The sequence below is a fragment of the Cherax quadricarinatus genome, chromosome 66, assembly GCF_038502225.1.
Source record: "Cherax quadricarinatus isolate ZL_2023a chromosome 66, ASM3850222v1, whole genome shotgun sequence".
Taxonomy (NCBI): Eukaryota; Metazoa; Arthropoda; class Malacostraca; order Decapoda; family Parastacidae; genus Cherax; species Cherax quadricarinatus.
Window position 1 is genome coordinate 11,764,238 of NC_091357.1, and position 13,324 is coordinate 11,777,561.

The 13,324-nt window shown below is 41.7% G+C and overlaps 1 protein-coding gene across 8 annotated transcripts in view; it reads right to left on the reverse strand.

Annotated features, from left to right (window-relative positions):
* The window catches only part of scramb1 (scramblase 1), an 85,570-nt gene that overhangs the window by 23,317 nt on the left and 48,929 nt on the right, over positions 1-13,324 (reverse strand). For all 8 annotated transcript variants that reach the window (XM_070099081.1, XM_070099082.1, XM_070099083.1 and 5 more), the window contains 2 exons: positions 11,258-11,362; positions 9,544-9,761 (listed from right to left, as the gene is read on the reverse strand). In XM_070099081.1, the coding sequence (XP_069955182.1) occupies positions 9,544-9,761; positions 11,258-11,362 (323 nt within the window). The remainder of the gene's footprint in view (positions 1-9,543; positions 9,762-11,257; positions 11,363-13,324) is intronic.

The following is a 13,324-nucleotide window of genomic DNA, read 5'->3' on the forward strand; positions in this document are numbered from 1 at the left end:
GGCTGTTGCTGCTAGTGGCCTGCTGACCAACATATCCATCACAGCCTTGTTGATCTCGCACCTTAACTAAATTGACAGTTTTCTCAGATAAGAGAGGAAACAGTGCCATAAAACCAGGAGTTATTACAAGAGAAGAATTTGAACACACCAGGATAACTGGCAGACAACAGATTTTTTTTTTTTTTTGAAAAGGAGATATACAGCATTGTGACATTGTCCCACTTTACTGGAATAATTCCAATATGAGATGTGGTTTATACTGTATAATGGTACAGTACACCGTCAATTTACAATCATGTCTATAGGTCCGCAAATTTGGTCTTGGATGGGTTGTACAGGACCATGGTACACTAAGGACTAATGTGTTCATTTCTGTTAATAAACATTTAATGCCCCTGCCTTGGTGGGATACAGCCGGTTAAAAACAAAAATTACAGTGGACCCCCGCCTTACGATCAGCTCCCAACTCGAACAATTATGTAAGTGTATTTTTGTAAGTGCTTTTGTACGTGTATTTTTGGGGGTCTGAAACGGACTAATCTAATTTACAATATTCCTTATGGGAACAAATTCGTTCGGTAACGGCGCCCGAACAGACTTCTGGAATGAAATAATATCGTAAGGCGGGGGTCCACTGAATTTAGATTATACGTATAACAGTTTCATTTATCCAATTTTCTAGTGCTAAGCGTCACTCTGATGACCACATCACTGAAGTAAACGTACATTTCCCAAGAGATATTTCACAATAACACAGTATTTCAAGTATTGAATTTGCAGTCAAATCACATGGTGTCTCATTTGTGAATTTATGAATAAAAAATTCAAGAGTTATAGGGAAGGACAATTCATATACATGTACTTAGAATTCCAATGAAGGGTTAGTTCCTATGGGACATTGCAATTAAACAATTTTTTTCTTTTTTAACAAGTTGGCTGCCTCTCACTGAGGCAGGGTGACCCAAAAAGAAAATCCCCAAAAAGAAAATACTTTCATCATCATTCAACACTTTCACCATACTCACACATAATCACTGTTTTTGCAAAGGTGCTCAGAATATGACAGTTCAGGAGCATATACGTATAAAGACACCACACATCCCTCCAAACTGCCAATATCCCAAACCCCTCCTTTAAAGAGCAGGCATTGTACTTCCCATTTCCTTCACTAAATATTACCCTGCTCACACTCCAACAGCTCATCAGGTGCCAAATACCATTCACCTCCATTCACTCCTATCTAACACTCATGCACGCTTGCTGGAAGTCCAAGCCCCTCGCCCACAAACCCTCCTTTACTCCCTCCTTCCAACCTTTTCAAGGACAACCCCTACCCCGCCTTCCTTCTCCTACAGATTTAAATGCTCTCCATGTCATTCTACTTTGATCCATTCTCTCTAAATGACCAAACCACCTGAACAACCCCTCTTCAGCCCTCTGACTAATACTTTTATTAACTCCACACCTTCTCCTAATTTCCACACACAATACCAGTACTACATTAAGTTGATAAAAGTTATGTGCAAAGAAGAGAAACTGATGACAGAAATATGAAGATATATGGTGATTTTTTTAGGCATAGTACATGTACCACAAGTTGTTTCTGCTAAGACAGTGAAATACGAAGAAAGCTGCTGGGTTCACTGGACTCGACTCATACTTGAGAAAGTACAGACAAGCACTTTTTTTTTTTCACTGAAGTAAAGATGATGTTGACAATTTGTGCAGGTTACTTACCTGAAAAACACATAAGGGGGTAAATAGGATCACTTTCCTTAGACCTCCAAACCTAAACAGTGCTTCAAAAAATAATACTGAAACACTGATTTAGTAGTGCATTCTCATAAGAGTACTAATTGTATTTATATTGCAGTTTCAGCTTGTCTGAAATAGCTAAGCTTAGAAAAAATTTAATTTGGTTTGGTCACCATTCACAAAATACTCCACCAAGCCATAAAGTTCAGGAAAAATTTGAAATCAGGTTGGTTCCCATGTGGAAAATTCCCACCATGCTACAGGCATGGATGGTTGCTGGGTGTGCAGCGAAAGCATGTGGCCACAGTGGGGAGGAGGGGTGTTGCACAAGTGGGTGTGGCAAGTGCAGATTGCTGGGGAAGTTGGATGGATGGATGGATATGTATGTATGAGTGAGTGAGTGAGTGAGTGAGTGAGTGAGTGAGTGAGTGAGTGTGTGTGTGTGTGTGTGTGTGTGTGTGTGTGTGTGTGTGTGTGTGTGTGTGTGTGTGTGTGTGTGTGTGTGTGTGTGTGTGTGTGTGTGTGTGTGTGTGTGTGCATGTGTGTGTGTGTGCTCACCTATATACTCACCTAGAACATGACTCGCCTATATATGGTTGCAGGGGTCGAGTCATAGCTCCTAGCCCCGCCTCTTCACTGGTCGATACTAATTCACTCTCTCCCTGCTCCATGATATTTGTCATACCTCTTCTTAAAGCTATTTATGGAACTTGCTTCCACTACTTCACTCTCCAGATTATTCCAGTTCCTGACAACTCTAAGACTAAAGAAATACTTCCTAACATCCCTATGACTCATCTGGGTTTTCAGTTTCCAATTGTGTCCCCTTGTTTCTGTATCCCATCTCTGAAACATTCGATCCTTGTCCACCTTGTCAATGCCTCTTAGTATTTCATACATTGTTATCATGTCCCCTCTATCCCTCCTATCCTCTAGTGTCATCAGGTTGAGTTCCCTTAACCTCTCCTCATAAGACATACCCCTCAGTTCCAGGACTAATCGTGTTGCAAATTTTTGCACTTTCTCCAATTTCGTGACGTGTTTGACTAAGTGAGGGTTCCATACTGGCGCTGCATATTCCAGGATAGGCCTTACGTACACTGTGTACAATGCCATGAATGACTCCTTACTCAGATGTCTCAACGCCAATCTCAGGTTTGCCAATCTCCCATATGCTGCAGCAGTTATTTGATTGATGTGTGCCTCAGGGGACATGTTTGTTATAATGCTTACCCCAAGATCCTTTTCTTTAACTGACGTTTGCAGCTGTTGGTTTCCTAACCTGTACTCCGTCTGTGGTCTTGTGTGTCCTTCCCCAATCTTCATGACCTTAACTTACTGGGGTTAAACTCCAGGAGCCATTTGTCGGACCATACTTGTAGTTTGTCCAGATCCCCTTGTAATCTTAACTGATCCTCTCCCACTTGTATTCTCCTCATCAGTTTCACATCATCAGCGAACAGAGTGTGTGTGTGTGTGTGTGTGTGTGTGTGTGTGTGTGTGTGTGTGTGTGTGTGTGTGTGTATGTACTCACCTAATTGTGGTTGCAGGGGTCGAGACTCAGCTCCTGGCCCTGCCTCTTCACTGATTGCTACTAGGTCCTCTCCCTCTCTGCTTCCTGAGCTTTGTCATACCTCTTCTTAAAACTATGTATGGTTCCTGCCTCCACTACTTCACTTGCTAGGCTATTCCACTTCCTGACGACTCTGACTGAAGAAATACTTCCTAATGTCCCTGTGACTCGTCTGAGTCTTCAACTTCCAGTTGTGACCCCTTGTTTCTGTGTCCCCTCTCTGGAACATCCTATCTCTGTCCACCTTGTCTATTCCCCGCAGTATCTTGTATGTCATTATCATGTCTCCCCTGACCCTTCTGTCCTCCAGTGTCAACAGTCCGATTTCCCTCAACCTTTCCTCGTACGACATTCCCCTGAGCTCTGGGACTAGCCTTGTTGCAAACCTTTGTACTTTCTCTAACTTCTTGACGTGCTTGACCAGGTGTGGGTTCCAGACTGGTGCTGCATACTCCAGTATGCGCCTAACATACACAGTGTACAGTGTCTTGAACGATTCCTTATTAAGGTATCGGAACGCTATTCTCAGGTTTGCCAGGCGCCCGTATGCTGCAGCAGTTATTTGGTTGATGTGTGCCTCTGGTGACGTGCTCGGTGTTATGGTCACCCCAAGGTCTTTCTCCCTGAGTGAGGTCTGTAGTCTTTGTCCACCTAGCCTATACACTGTCTGCGGTCTTCTTTGCCCCTCCCCAATCTTCATGACTTTGTATTTGGCAGGGTTGAATTCGAGAAGCCAGTTTCTGGACCACATGTCCAGCCTGTCCAGGTCTCTTTGCAGTCCTGCCTCATCCTCATCCGATTTAATTCTTCTCATCAGCTTCACATCTGCGAATAGGGACACTTCAGAGTCTATTCCTTCCATCATGTCGTTCGCATATATCAAAAATAGCACTGGTCCTAGAACTGACCCCTGTGGGACCCCGCTCGTCACAGGCGCCCACTGTGATACCTCTTCACGTACCATGACTCGTTGTTGCCTCCCTGTCAGATATTCCCTGATCCATTGCAGTGCCCTCCCTGTTATATGCGCCTGATCCTCCAGCTTCTGCACTAATCTCTTGTGGGGAACTGTGTCAAAGGCCTTCCTGCAGTCTAGGAAAATGCAATCAACCCACCCCTCTCTCTCGTGTCTTACTTCTGTTACCTTGTCATAAAACTCCAGGAGGTTTGTGACACAGGATTTGCCTTCCATGAACCCATGCTGGTTTTCATTTATAATCTTGTTCCGTTCCAGGTGTTCCACCACTCTCCTCCTGATAATTTTCTCCATGACTTTGCACACAATACATGTCAGAGACATAGGTCTGTAGTTTAGTGCCTCATTTCTGTTTCCTTTCTTAAATATGGGAACTACATTTGCTGTCTTCCATTTCTCAGGTAGTTGCCCAGTTTCAAGGGATGTGTTGAAGATTGTGGTTAGAGGCACGCACAGCATCTCTGCTCCTTCTCTAAGGACCCAGGGAGGATGTTGTCTGGTCTCATCGCCTTTGAGGTATCAAGGTCACTTAGCAGCTTATGCACCTCCTCCTCGGTTGTTCGTATGTCATCCAACACTTGTTGGTATATTCCCTCTTGATGTTCCCTTCTGTGCTGTCTTCCCAGAGCCCTGTCTCTACTGTAAAAACTTCCTTAAATCTCCTGTTTAGCTCCTCACATACCTCCTGATCATTTCTTGTGAGTTCTCCACCTTCTGTCCTCAGTCTGATCACCTGGTCTTTGACTGTTGTCTTCCTCCTGATGTGGCTACACAACAGTTTCGGGTCAGTCTTGAGTTTCGATGCTATGTTATTTTCATACTGTCGCTGGGCCTCCCTCCTTACCTGTGCATACTCGTTCCTGGCTCTGCGGTTAATCTCCCTATTTTCATGTGTTCTCTGCCTTCTTTACTTTTTCCATTCTCTATTGCACTTTGTTTTTGCCTCCTTACACCGTCAGGTAAACCAGGGGCTCGTTCTGGTCTTCCCATTGTTTCTGTTGCCCTTGGGAATAAACCTTTCCACTGCCTCCTTGCATTTTGTTGTTACATATTCCATCATTTCATTTACTGGATTTCCTGCCAGTTCTCTGTCCCATGGAACCTCCTGCAGGAAGTTCCTCAACCCTATGTAGTCCCCTCTTTCATAGTGTGGCTTTTCCCATTCAACTCCTGTTACTCTCTCAACTTGCAACTCTATTATGTATTCAAAGCACAGAACCACGTGGTCACTAGCTCCTAGGGGACTCTCATATGTGATGTCCTCAATGTCCGAACTGCCCAGGGTGAACACAAGGTCCAATCTTGCTGGTTCATCCTCCCCTCTAACTCTGGTAGTGTCCTTAACATGTTGGTGCATGAGGTTTTCCAGTACCACATCCAACATCTTGGCTCTCCATGTTTCGGGACCCCCATGTGGCTCCAGGTTTTCCCAGTCAATCTCCCTGTGGTTGAAATCCCCCATAACCAGCAACTTTGCCACCTCAGCAAGCGTGTCCACCATTGCTCTGTTGCTCTCTTCATATTTCTTTCTTGGCCTCCTGCAGTTCTGTGGTGGATTATACATCACTGCGATGACCACCTTGTGCTCCCCAGACTGAAGTGTACCTACTATGTAGTCCCTTTCTCCTGTCTCGTCTATGCCTCCCATTTTCTCGAATTTCCATCGTTTTTTTACAAGCAGAGCAACCCCTCCTCCCCCTCTACCCCTTCTATCTTTCCTCATGAACTGGTATCCTGGTGGGAAGATTGCATCTGTTATTGTCTCCGTGAGTTTAGTTTCTGTAACTGCTATGATGTCTTGGGACTTCTCATTGATTCTTTCTTGCCATTCCTCATATTTATTAGTTAATCCATCCGTATTTGTGTACCAAACCTTCAACTTCTGTTCTAATACTGTAACTGTGGTCCTGGGGGAACACTGGGGTTGGGAGAGCAGGAGCCCTGGTGGGGGCCTGTGGGGGGTTGCAGTGGAGGAAGAGCTCCCATAGGGGGTTGCTGTAGGGGTAGGGTTCGTGGTGCGGGGGATGGGAACAGAGGGATCAGTGTGTGATGGTTGGTTTGGATTGTTCAGTTGCCTTGGGGGTGTCGTGGCTGGAGTACTTCTGCAGGTGTTTCTGGGGGGGGTGTGCTTGTCCTTCTACCTGTTCCTGGGTTATTCTGCTCTCCTTTTTCATTTCCTCCCATTCCTCCTTTCATTTTTGCACTCTCTCTTTCAGTATCATCCTTTCCTCCTGTGTTCTGTCTCGATCGAGGTACACACTCATGAACTCCTGTTTGCCTCTCAGCTGTGCTTTCTCCTGCAGGATCATGGTTTGAGTTATTCTGCCTTGAAAATTACTTTGAGAGGCCGATTCCTTTTCTTTGTGACCCACCCGATTCTCCGAAAATTTGCCACCTGGGTCATGTCTTCCTCGCCTATCACCTTCATGATACCTTCAATCGCTTTTTTCTCCGCGCTTGCGTGTGCATGTGCGTGTGTGTGTGTGTGTGTGTGTAAGGGGGGAGTTGAGTGCAAGCAGGTGTGTGTTGGTGTGACTATGGTGTAGGTGTGTGGAGGCAGGTGTGGGTAGACGAGAGGGGAGGGGGTTAGAGGCAAGTGTGTAGCAATGTGGGTGGATACTATGTGTGGGCCTGAGTGAAAGGTGTAGGTATGTGGCTGTAGGGTAGTGGAGGAAAACATATGACAGTGTGGGGGTACTGCTTGAGTACAGAGGTTGCAGTGTTGCAAGGGTAAAAAGTTGAACTTGTAGGAGTCAAATAGTACCTGAGTAGTGGGAGGCAATCAGGTTCAATCCAAGGAAGGTGAGACAAGGTCCAATTCCATAGAACTAAACTCTCTAAAGGACAAAGGAACCTCCCATGAGATGGAAAGGGGGTGAAAATGGTTACATAACTACAATTTTTTACAATAACATCTGACAAGCACTTTGTATGTTAATGGATAATGGATAATGCTCCTGCTGATCCTCCAGACTTGGAAGACCAATTGTTGGAGGAGTTTAATTTCATCACAGTGAAATTCCTGCCCCCAAATACCACTTCTCTCATTCAGCCCATTAACCCTTTGACTGTCACGGCTGTATATATACGTCTTACAAGGTACCGTGTTTGACGTATATATACTCATAAATTCTAGCGGCTTCAAATCAAGCAGGAGAAAGCTGGTAGGCCCACATGTGAGAGAATGGGTCTGTGTGGTCAGTGTGCACCATATAAAAAAAAAATCCTGGAGCACGCAGTGCATAATGAGAAAAAAAAAACTCCGACCATTTTTTTTAATTAAAATGCCAACTTTGTGGTCTATTTTCGTATAGTATTTATTGTTGTATTCTCATTTTCTTGGTCTCATTTGATAGAATGGAAAACATATTATAGAAATAGAGGTGAATTTGATTGATTTTACTATAAAAAGAACCTGGAAATGGAGCTCAAAGTAGGGGAAATGTTTGATTTTTGCCAATGTTCAAAAGTAAACAAATGATGTCATTGTCCAATAAATGTCCAACTAGCCATTCTAATATGCAGTCATGAATGGGTTGATGTTATTTATACAATTATTACAGTATTGCAGTAGTCTGCATAATAGTAAGTCTTCTTATTTTTTGTTTGAATAAAAATTCAAAATAGAAAGCAAGAGTAATATCAGAGGGGCCTGGAGACATGACTGATGAACAAAGAAAATGTTATTTTAGGGCCAGGAATGTCTGCATTGTTCATTCTGGACCTTATTTTGAAATTGTCATATTTTTTAATTTTCGTGAAATTGGCCAAATTGCAAATTTCTGACCACATTATTGGGTAGTTGAAATCAGTAAATGGGCAATTTCTTGTACTCAATCGATAGAAAAAATGGAGTTCTAAAGAAATAGCTATGAGTTTGGTCGACTGGAACAATGGAATTAGCCGAAAATAGGGCTCAAAGTGAGCGAAATCGCCGATTTGTAAATATCGCCGCGGTCGCTAACTTCGTGAGAGCATAATTCCGTCAGTTTTCCATCAAATTTCGTTTTTTTGGTGTCATTACAATCGGGAAAAGATTCTCTATCATTTCATAAGAAAAAATAATTTTTTTTTTTTTTTTTGAAATTTTGCGACACCAGGAGACACCTCAGGATTGGGGTTGCGACAGTCAAAGGGTTAACCAGCAGATCATTTCAAACTTCAAAAAACTCTACACCAAAGCAATGTTTCAAAGGTGCTTTGACGTGACCTCGGACACTGAATTGACCCTAAGAGTTCTGGAGGGATCACTTCAATATCTTCAATTATATCTTCAATTATAGATAAGGCTTGGCAGGGAGTGACTTCCAGGATGATGAACTCTGCATGGAGAAAATTGTGGCCAGAATGTGTCCAAGATTTTGAAGGGTTAGGGGGTGACCCTGTCGACCCTACGCCTGCTGTGGAATGTATTGTGGCATTGGGGAATTCCATGAGGTTGGAGCGAGTGGCCAGGATGTGGAAGAGTTGGTGCAGGACCAGTGAAGAGTTAACCACAGAAGAGCTACAAGAGCTTCATCTGCAACAGCAACAGATCAAAACTGAGGAAATTGCTGCAGAGGAGGAACAGAGAGGTAAGAATGTGCAATCTTCAAAGATTAAGGACATTTGTGCAAAGTGGAGCGAGGTGCAAACATTTGTGGAGGAACATCACCCTAACAAAGCTGTTGTAGACCGTGTCTGCAACACGTTCAATGACAATGCTATGTCCCATTTTAGGGAAATCTTAGAGAGATGCCAGAAACAGACCTCTCTGGAATAATTTTTTATGTGACAGGGGTCCAGTGACTCAAGCTGGTCCAAGTGCTATTCAAACACAAAGAAGGGAAGTAACCCCGGATAAGGACTTGTTACCTGAAGTCCTTATGGAAGGGGATTCCCCTTCCAAACAATAACCTCTCTTCTCTCTTTCCTCTCCCCTCCTCCCTGTCTTCCATACACCAACAAGAGTCTTCAATAAAGGCAAGTTTCATGTTAAATGTTCATTTATACATGTTATCAGTGGTTTATATTTATTTGCCATTCTTTTCTGTAAGTAAATCTATATTTAATCTATAAAAAATTATTTGTTGTTAATACTTTTGGGTGGCTGGAACGGATTAATTGGATTTACATTTCTTATGGGGAAAATGGTTTCAGTTTTTGTGAATTTCACATTTCGTCAGACTCTCTGGAACAGATTAATCACAAAAAGGGAGGGTCCCCTGTACTTAATACTGATAACATGAAGATAAATTACCTGTAAACAGCAGGGAAAACAACAAGAGGCACAAGCCAGAGGACGGTTCAAATGGATCACTTCATTCTGTGCATTATCCATGATCTTCATGTCAAATGGTCGCATGGGGCCACAACATTGCCGAGTGCAGCAATCTGTGTCTTCAGCAGCAAAGTACACTTGCTGGCCAAGGGAATTCTGTACCTTGTACTTATTGCAAGTCTCAAATCCAGTAAAGGCTGAAAAAAAATACAACAGTTTTAGTATGTGAAAGTTGGAGAGAAATACATATAAGGGACAGGATATAATTATAACATTGGGAAGCATTAAATCAGAAGAATCATTCAATGACTGGGAAACTATGCACAGTATTCAAGGTCAATTCAAGAGGACAGTATCTCCAAATCCTTGGACCAAGAGCTCTTCACAAGCATCAAGGTTCCCCCTTACCTTAAAAGAACAGGATATAGAAGTAAATACAGTATAGCGATGTACTATGTATAACACTATAAATATCAATATTTATACTTGCATAATAATGCATGCAATATATTGAAGTAATTCTAAAACTTAAATACTATTTAATTTGGCCAAAGAACAAGAGTGGCTCCATAAGTTTTATAAAGGAGGGACTTAGTGGCAGTCTGGTTAGAAGAGGGGCTATGGGACTTGCTTAAAACACTATTTTTATTTTGGGGGTTTGGTAGGGGAGGATGATATTTTTGTCTTTCCTTGGTGTTGCCCCTGATGAGTCACAGAACCCAAGTACAAGGTGACAAAATAGACAGGAATATAAAATTTTTTCTAATGAATACATTGGCATATAATAATTTAGAGCATCCACAGGTGGGTTCAACTTTGTCAATGTTTACAATTTTGAGATGGTGTGGTACAGTCCAGGAAGTTGAAGTCAAGTAATACGTTGACAAGTGCTGGGACAAAATACGTACCTATAGCAAAAGCAGACCTTTTATTAGAAAGGTCATTTTGCCTAAAAGTCATAGGTGAAACTAAGAAAAGGTCTGTTTTTGTAATACACATTTTTTTTCCTACCAGTCATAGGTACCACCAGCTGACAAACTGTTACCCAGCCCTAAAGTACTGGCATGTACAAAGTACTGTCTAAGCTTGCGCATCCTTTCGAGTGTAGGCAGAGATTTTTCATCATGTAATTATATAATGGTACTTGGGACCTGACGATCTGTTGGAGTGTGAGCAGGGTAATATTTAGTGAAGGGATTCAGGGAAACCGGTTATTTTCATATAGTCGGACTTGAGTCCTGGAAATGGGAAGTACAATGCCTGCACTTTAAAGGAGGGGTTTGGGATATTGGCAGTTTGGAGGGATATGTTGTGTATCTTTATACGTATATGCTTCTAAACTGTTGTATTATGAGCACCTCTGCAAAAACAGTGATTATGTGTGAGTGTGGTGAAAGTGTTGAATGATGATGAAAGCATTTTCTTTTTGGGGATTTTCTTTCTTTTTTGGGTCACCCTGCCTCGGTGGGAGACGGCCAACTTGTTGAAAAAAAAAAAAAAAAATTATATAAACCATAAGTATCACACAACTTATCAGTACAAGTTTGCAGTAATGTCCAATGTGACAAACCATGCAAGTCAACGGACCTTTGTCACTTGGCTGCAAAACCTCAATAGCCCACCCATCAAAGATTTAAAAGAGAAAAAAGAGAACCTGCTATGATTAAATTATTACCTATCTTTTAATACTTGCCTTCCAGGAGCTCTACTTTCTGTTTAATGAGCAACTGGTCCACCATCGTGAGATACTCTAGTCCTGGAGGGCAGTTACTGACAACTGGTGCAGGCATCCATCCTCCTGAGGGGTAACAAGCAGCTATGAATTGTGTTGGTACAAAATCACATGAAAAGTATTTCTCAAGCTGATTATTTTTTTATTAAGAAATTCAATTTTATATTTGCATTACTTAGAATCTAAAACAAAAGGATCAATGAATAACTGTCTTCTTGACAAATTTAAGATCACTACCAAAAAGGCTGGGGGTGGGGTGGGGGTGGGGTGGGGGTGGTTGGGGGTGGTTGGGGGTGGTTGGGGGTGGTTGGGGTGGTTGTGTGTGTGTGTGTGTGTGTGTGTGTGTGTGTGTGTGTGTGTGTGTGTGTGTGTGTGTGTGTGTGTGTGTGTGTACTCACCTAGTTGTACTTGCCTAGTTGAGGTTGCAGGGGTCGAGTCCAAGCTCCTGGCCCCGCCTCTTCACTGGTCGCTACTAGGTCATTCTCCCTGAGTGTGAGTGTGTGTGAGTGTGAGTGTGAGTGAGAGTGAGAGTGAGAGTGTGAGTGTGAGTGTGAGTGTGTGAGTGTGTGTGTGTGTGTGTGTGTGTGTGTGTGTGTGTGTGTGTGTGTGTGTGTGTGTGTGTGTGTGTGTGTGTGTGTGTGTGTGTGTGTGTGTGTGTGTTCAAACCTGAACTTTCAAAGACACCCCCACACTAGGTACACAGTCATACTGTACAGCATTAACTTATATATTTTAAAGATAATGCAATTTTAATTTATCAGGAAAACAAGCAGGCTTTAGATACAATGTAGTATTATAGATCACTTAAAAATTGCCCAGCAAATGCTCCAAAGATAATATGATCAACAACTACAGTAACATTATGCTTCAGATTGAAAAAACTCTGTAGGTGCAGCACTCTTAAAGCCCAGAAACCAAGGCATTAAAGAAACTTATACTGTATGACTTACTTGTGACATTTACAAAAATTTTAGCACTGCAAGTAGTATACACAAACTACACAAAACTGGTAGGAATACATAAAGGTGAAATTCTTCTACACAAGCTATTTACATCAGTGCTACTGAAGGTTTATACCCACTTGGTTGGGAAGAAGCTCTTAATGTTAATGTAACACATTTAAACCACCACAGCAACTGTGAACTTTTTGTAGGGATAAATGCAGCAACAGGAATATAATGTATTAAAAATGAACTTAAAAGATGCAAATATTTAATAAGTTAATATCTACATGTTAGGAATATGCAAATAATTTAAAACTCCACAAAATAAGAGGCAAATGTATATTTACACATGTTAATGTAGCCAAACAAAAGCAATCAAGCGAGCTCAAAGAAATACAGTTAATTTTGTGTAGTTATGATTTAATGTTGCATATTTACACTCTTGTTTACATTTCTCTTGACTGTGAAAGGCACCATGTACTATCTGTAAGTGTTTGTGCTTAAAATTAGATAATTTTTTATAACAGACGTGTGAACATTTTATGGCAGTAAATGATAAAATATACATACTAGTGTATCTACATATATTTTATGTATTCATAACATGCCTAATTTTTTCTTAAATTTTTCAATATTTCTAGGTTACACTGTTCGTCTGCGAGTGTTTTCAAATTGTTGCAAGTCTCCCCCAAAAATTTTCAATATATTTATTGAAAAAAATCCGCATACAAGTGGATCCATGCGGTTCAAAACTATGTTGTTCAAAGGATCAGCTATATTTTATATAGATTTTTTTTTTTTGGGGGGGGGGGGGGCAGAAGCAAAAGTTGGCATTAAAAAATACCTACTTCATGTGTTCAACTGTAGCATTTTCATGGATCATCTGCATATGTGGGTCTTCAAGAAAGTACTCCAAAAGAATATGGAGTTTCACTAATATAAAACAATGAGCGACATCGTAGAAACGGCCAACAAGATTCCTTCTAAACAGGAGCTGGTATACATAATAGCAAAATTTCTAGACAAATCACAGGAACATATGGTAGGTAATGTACAGTTGTACAATAACAAGGTACAGTAGGGC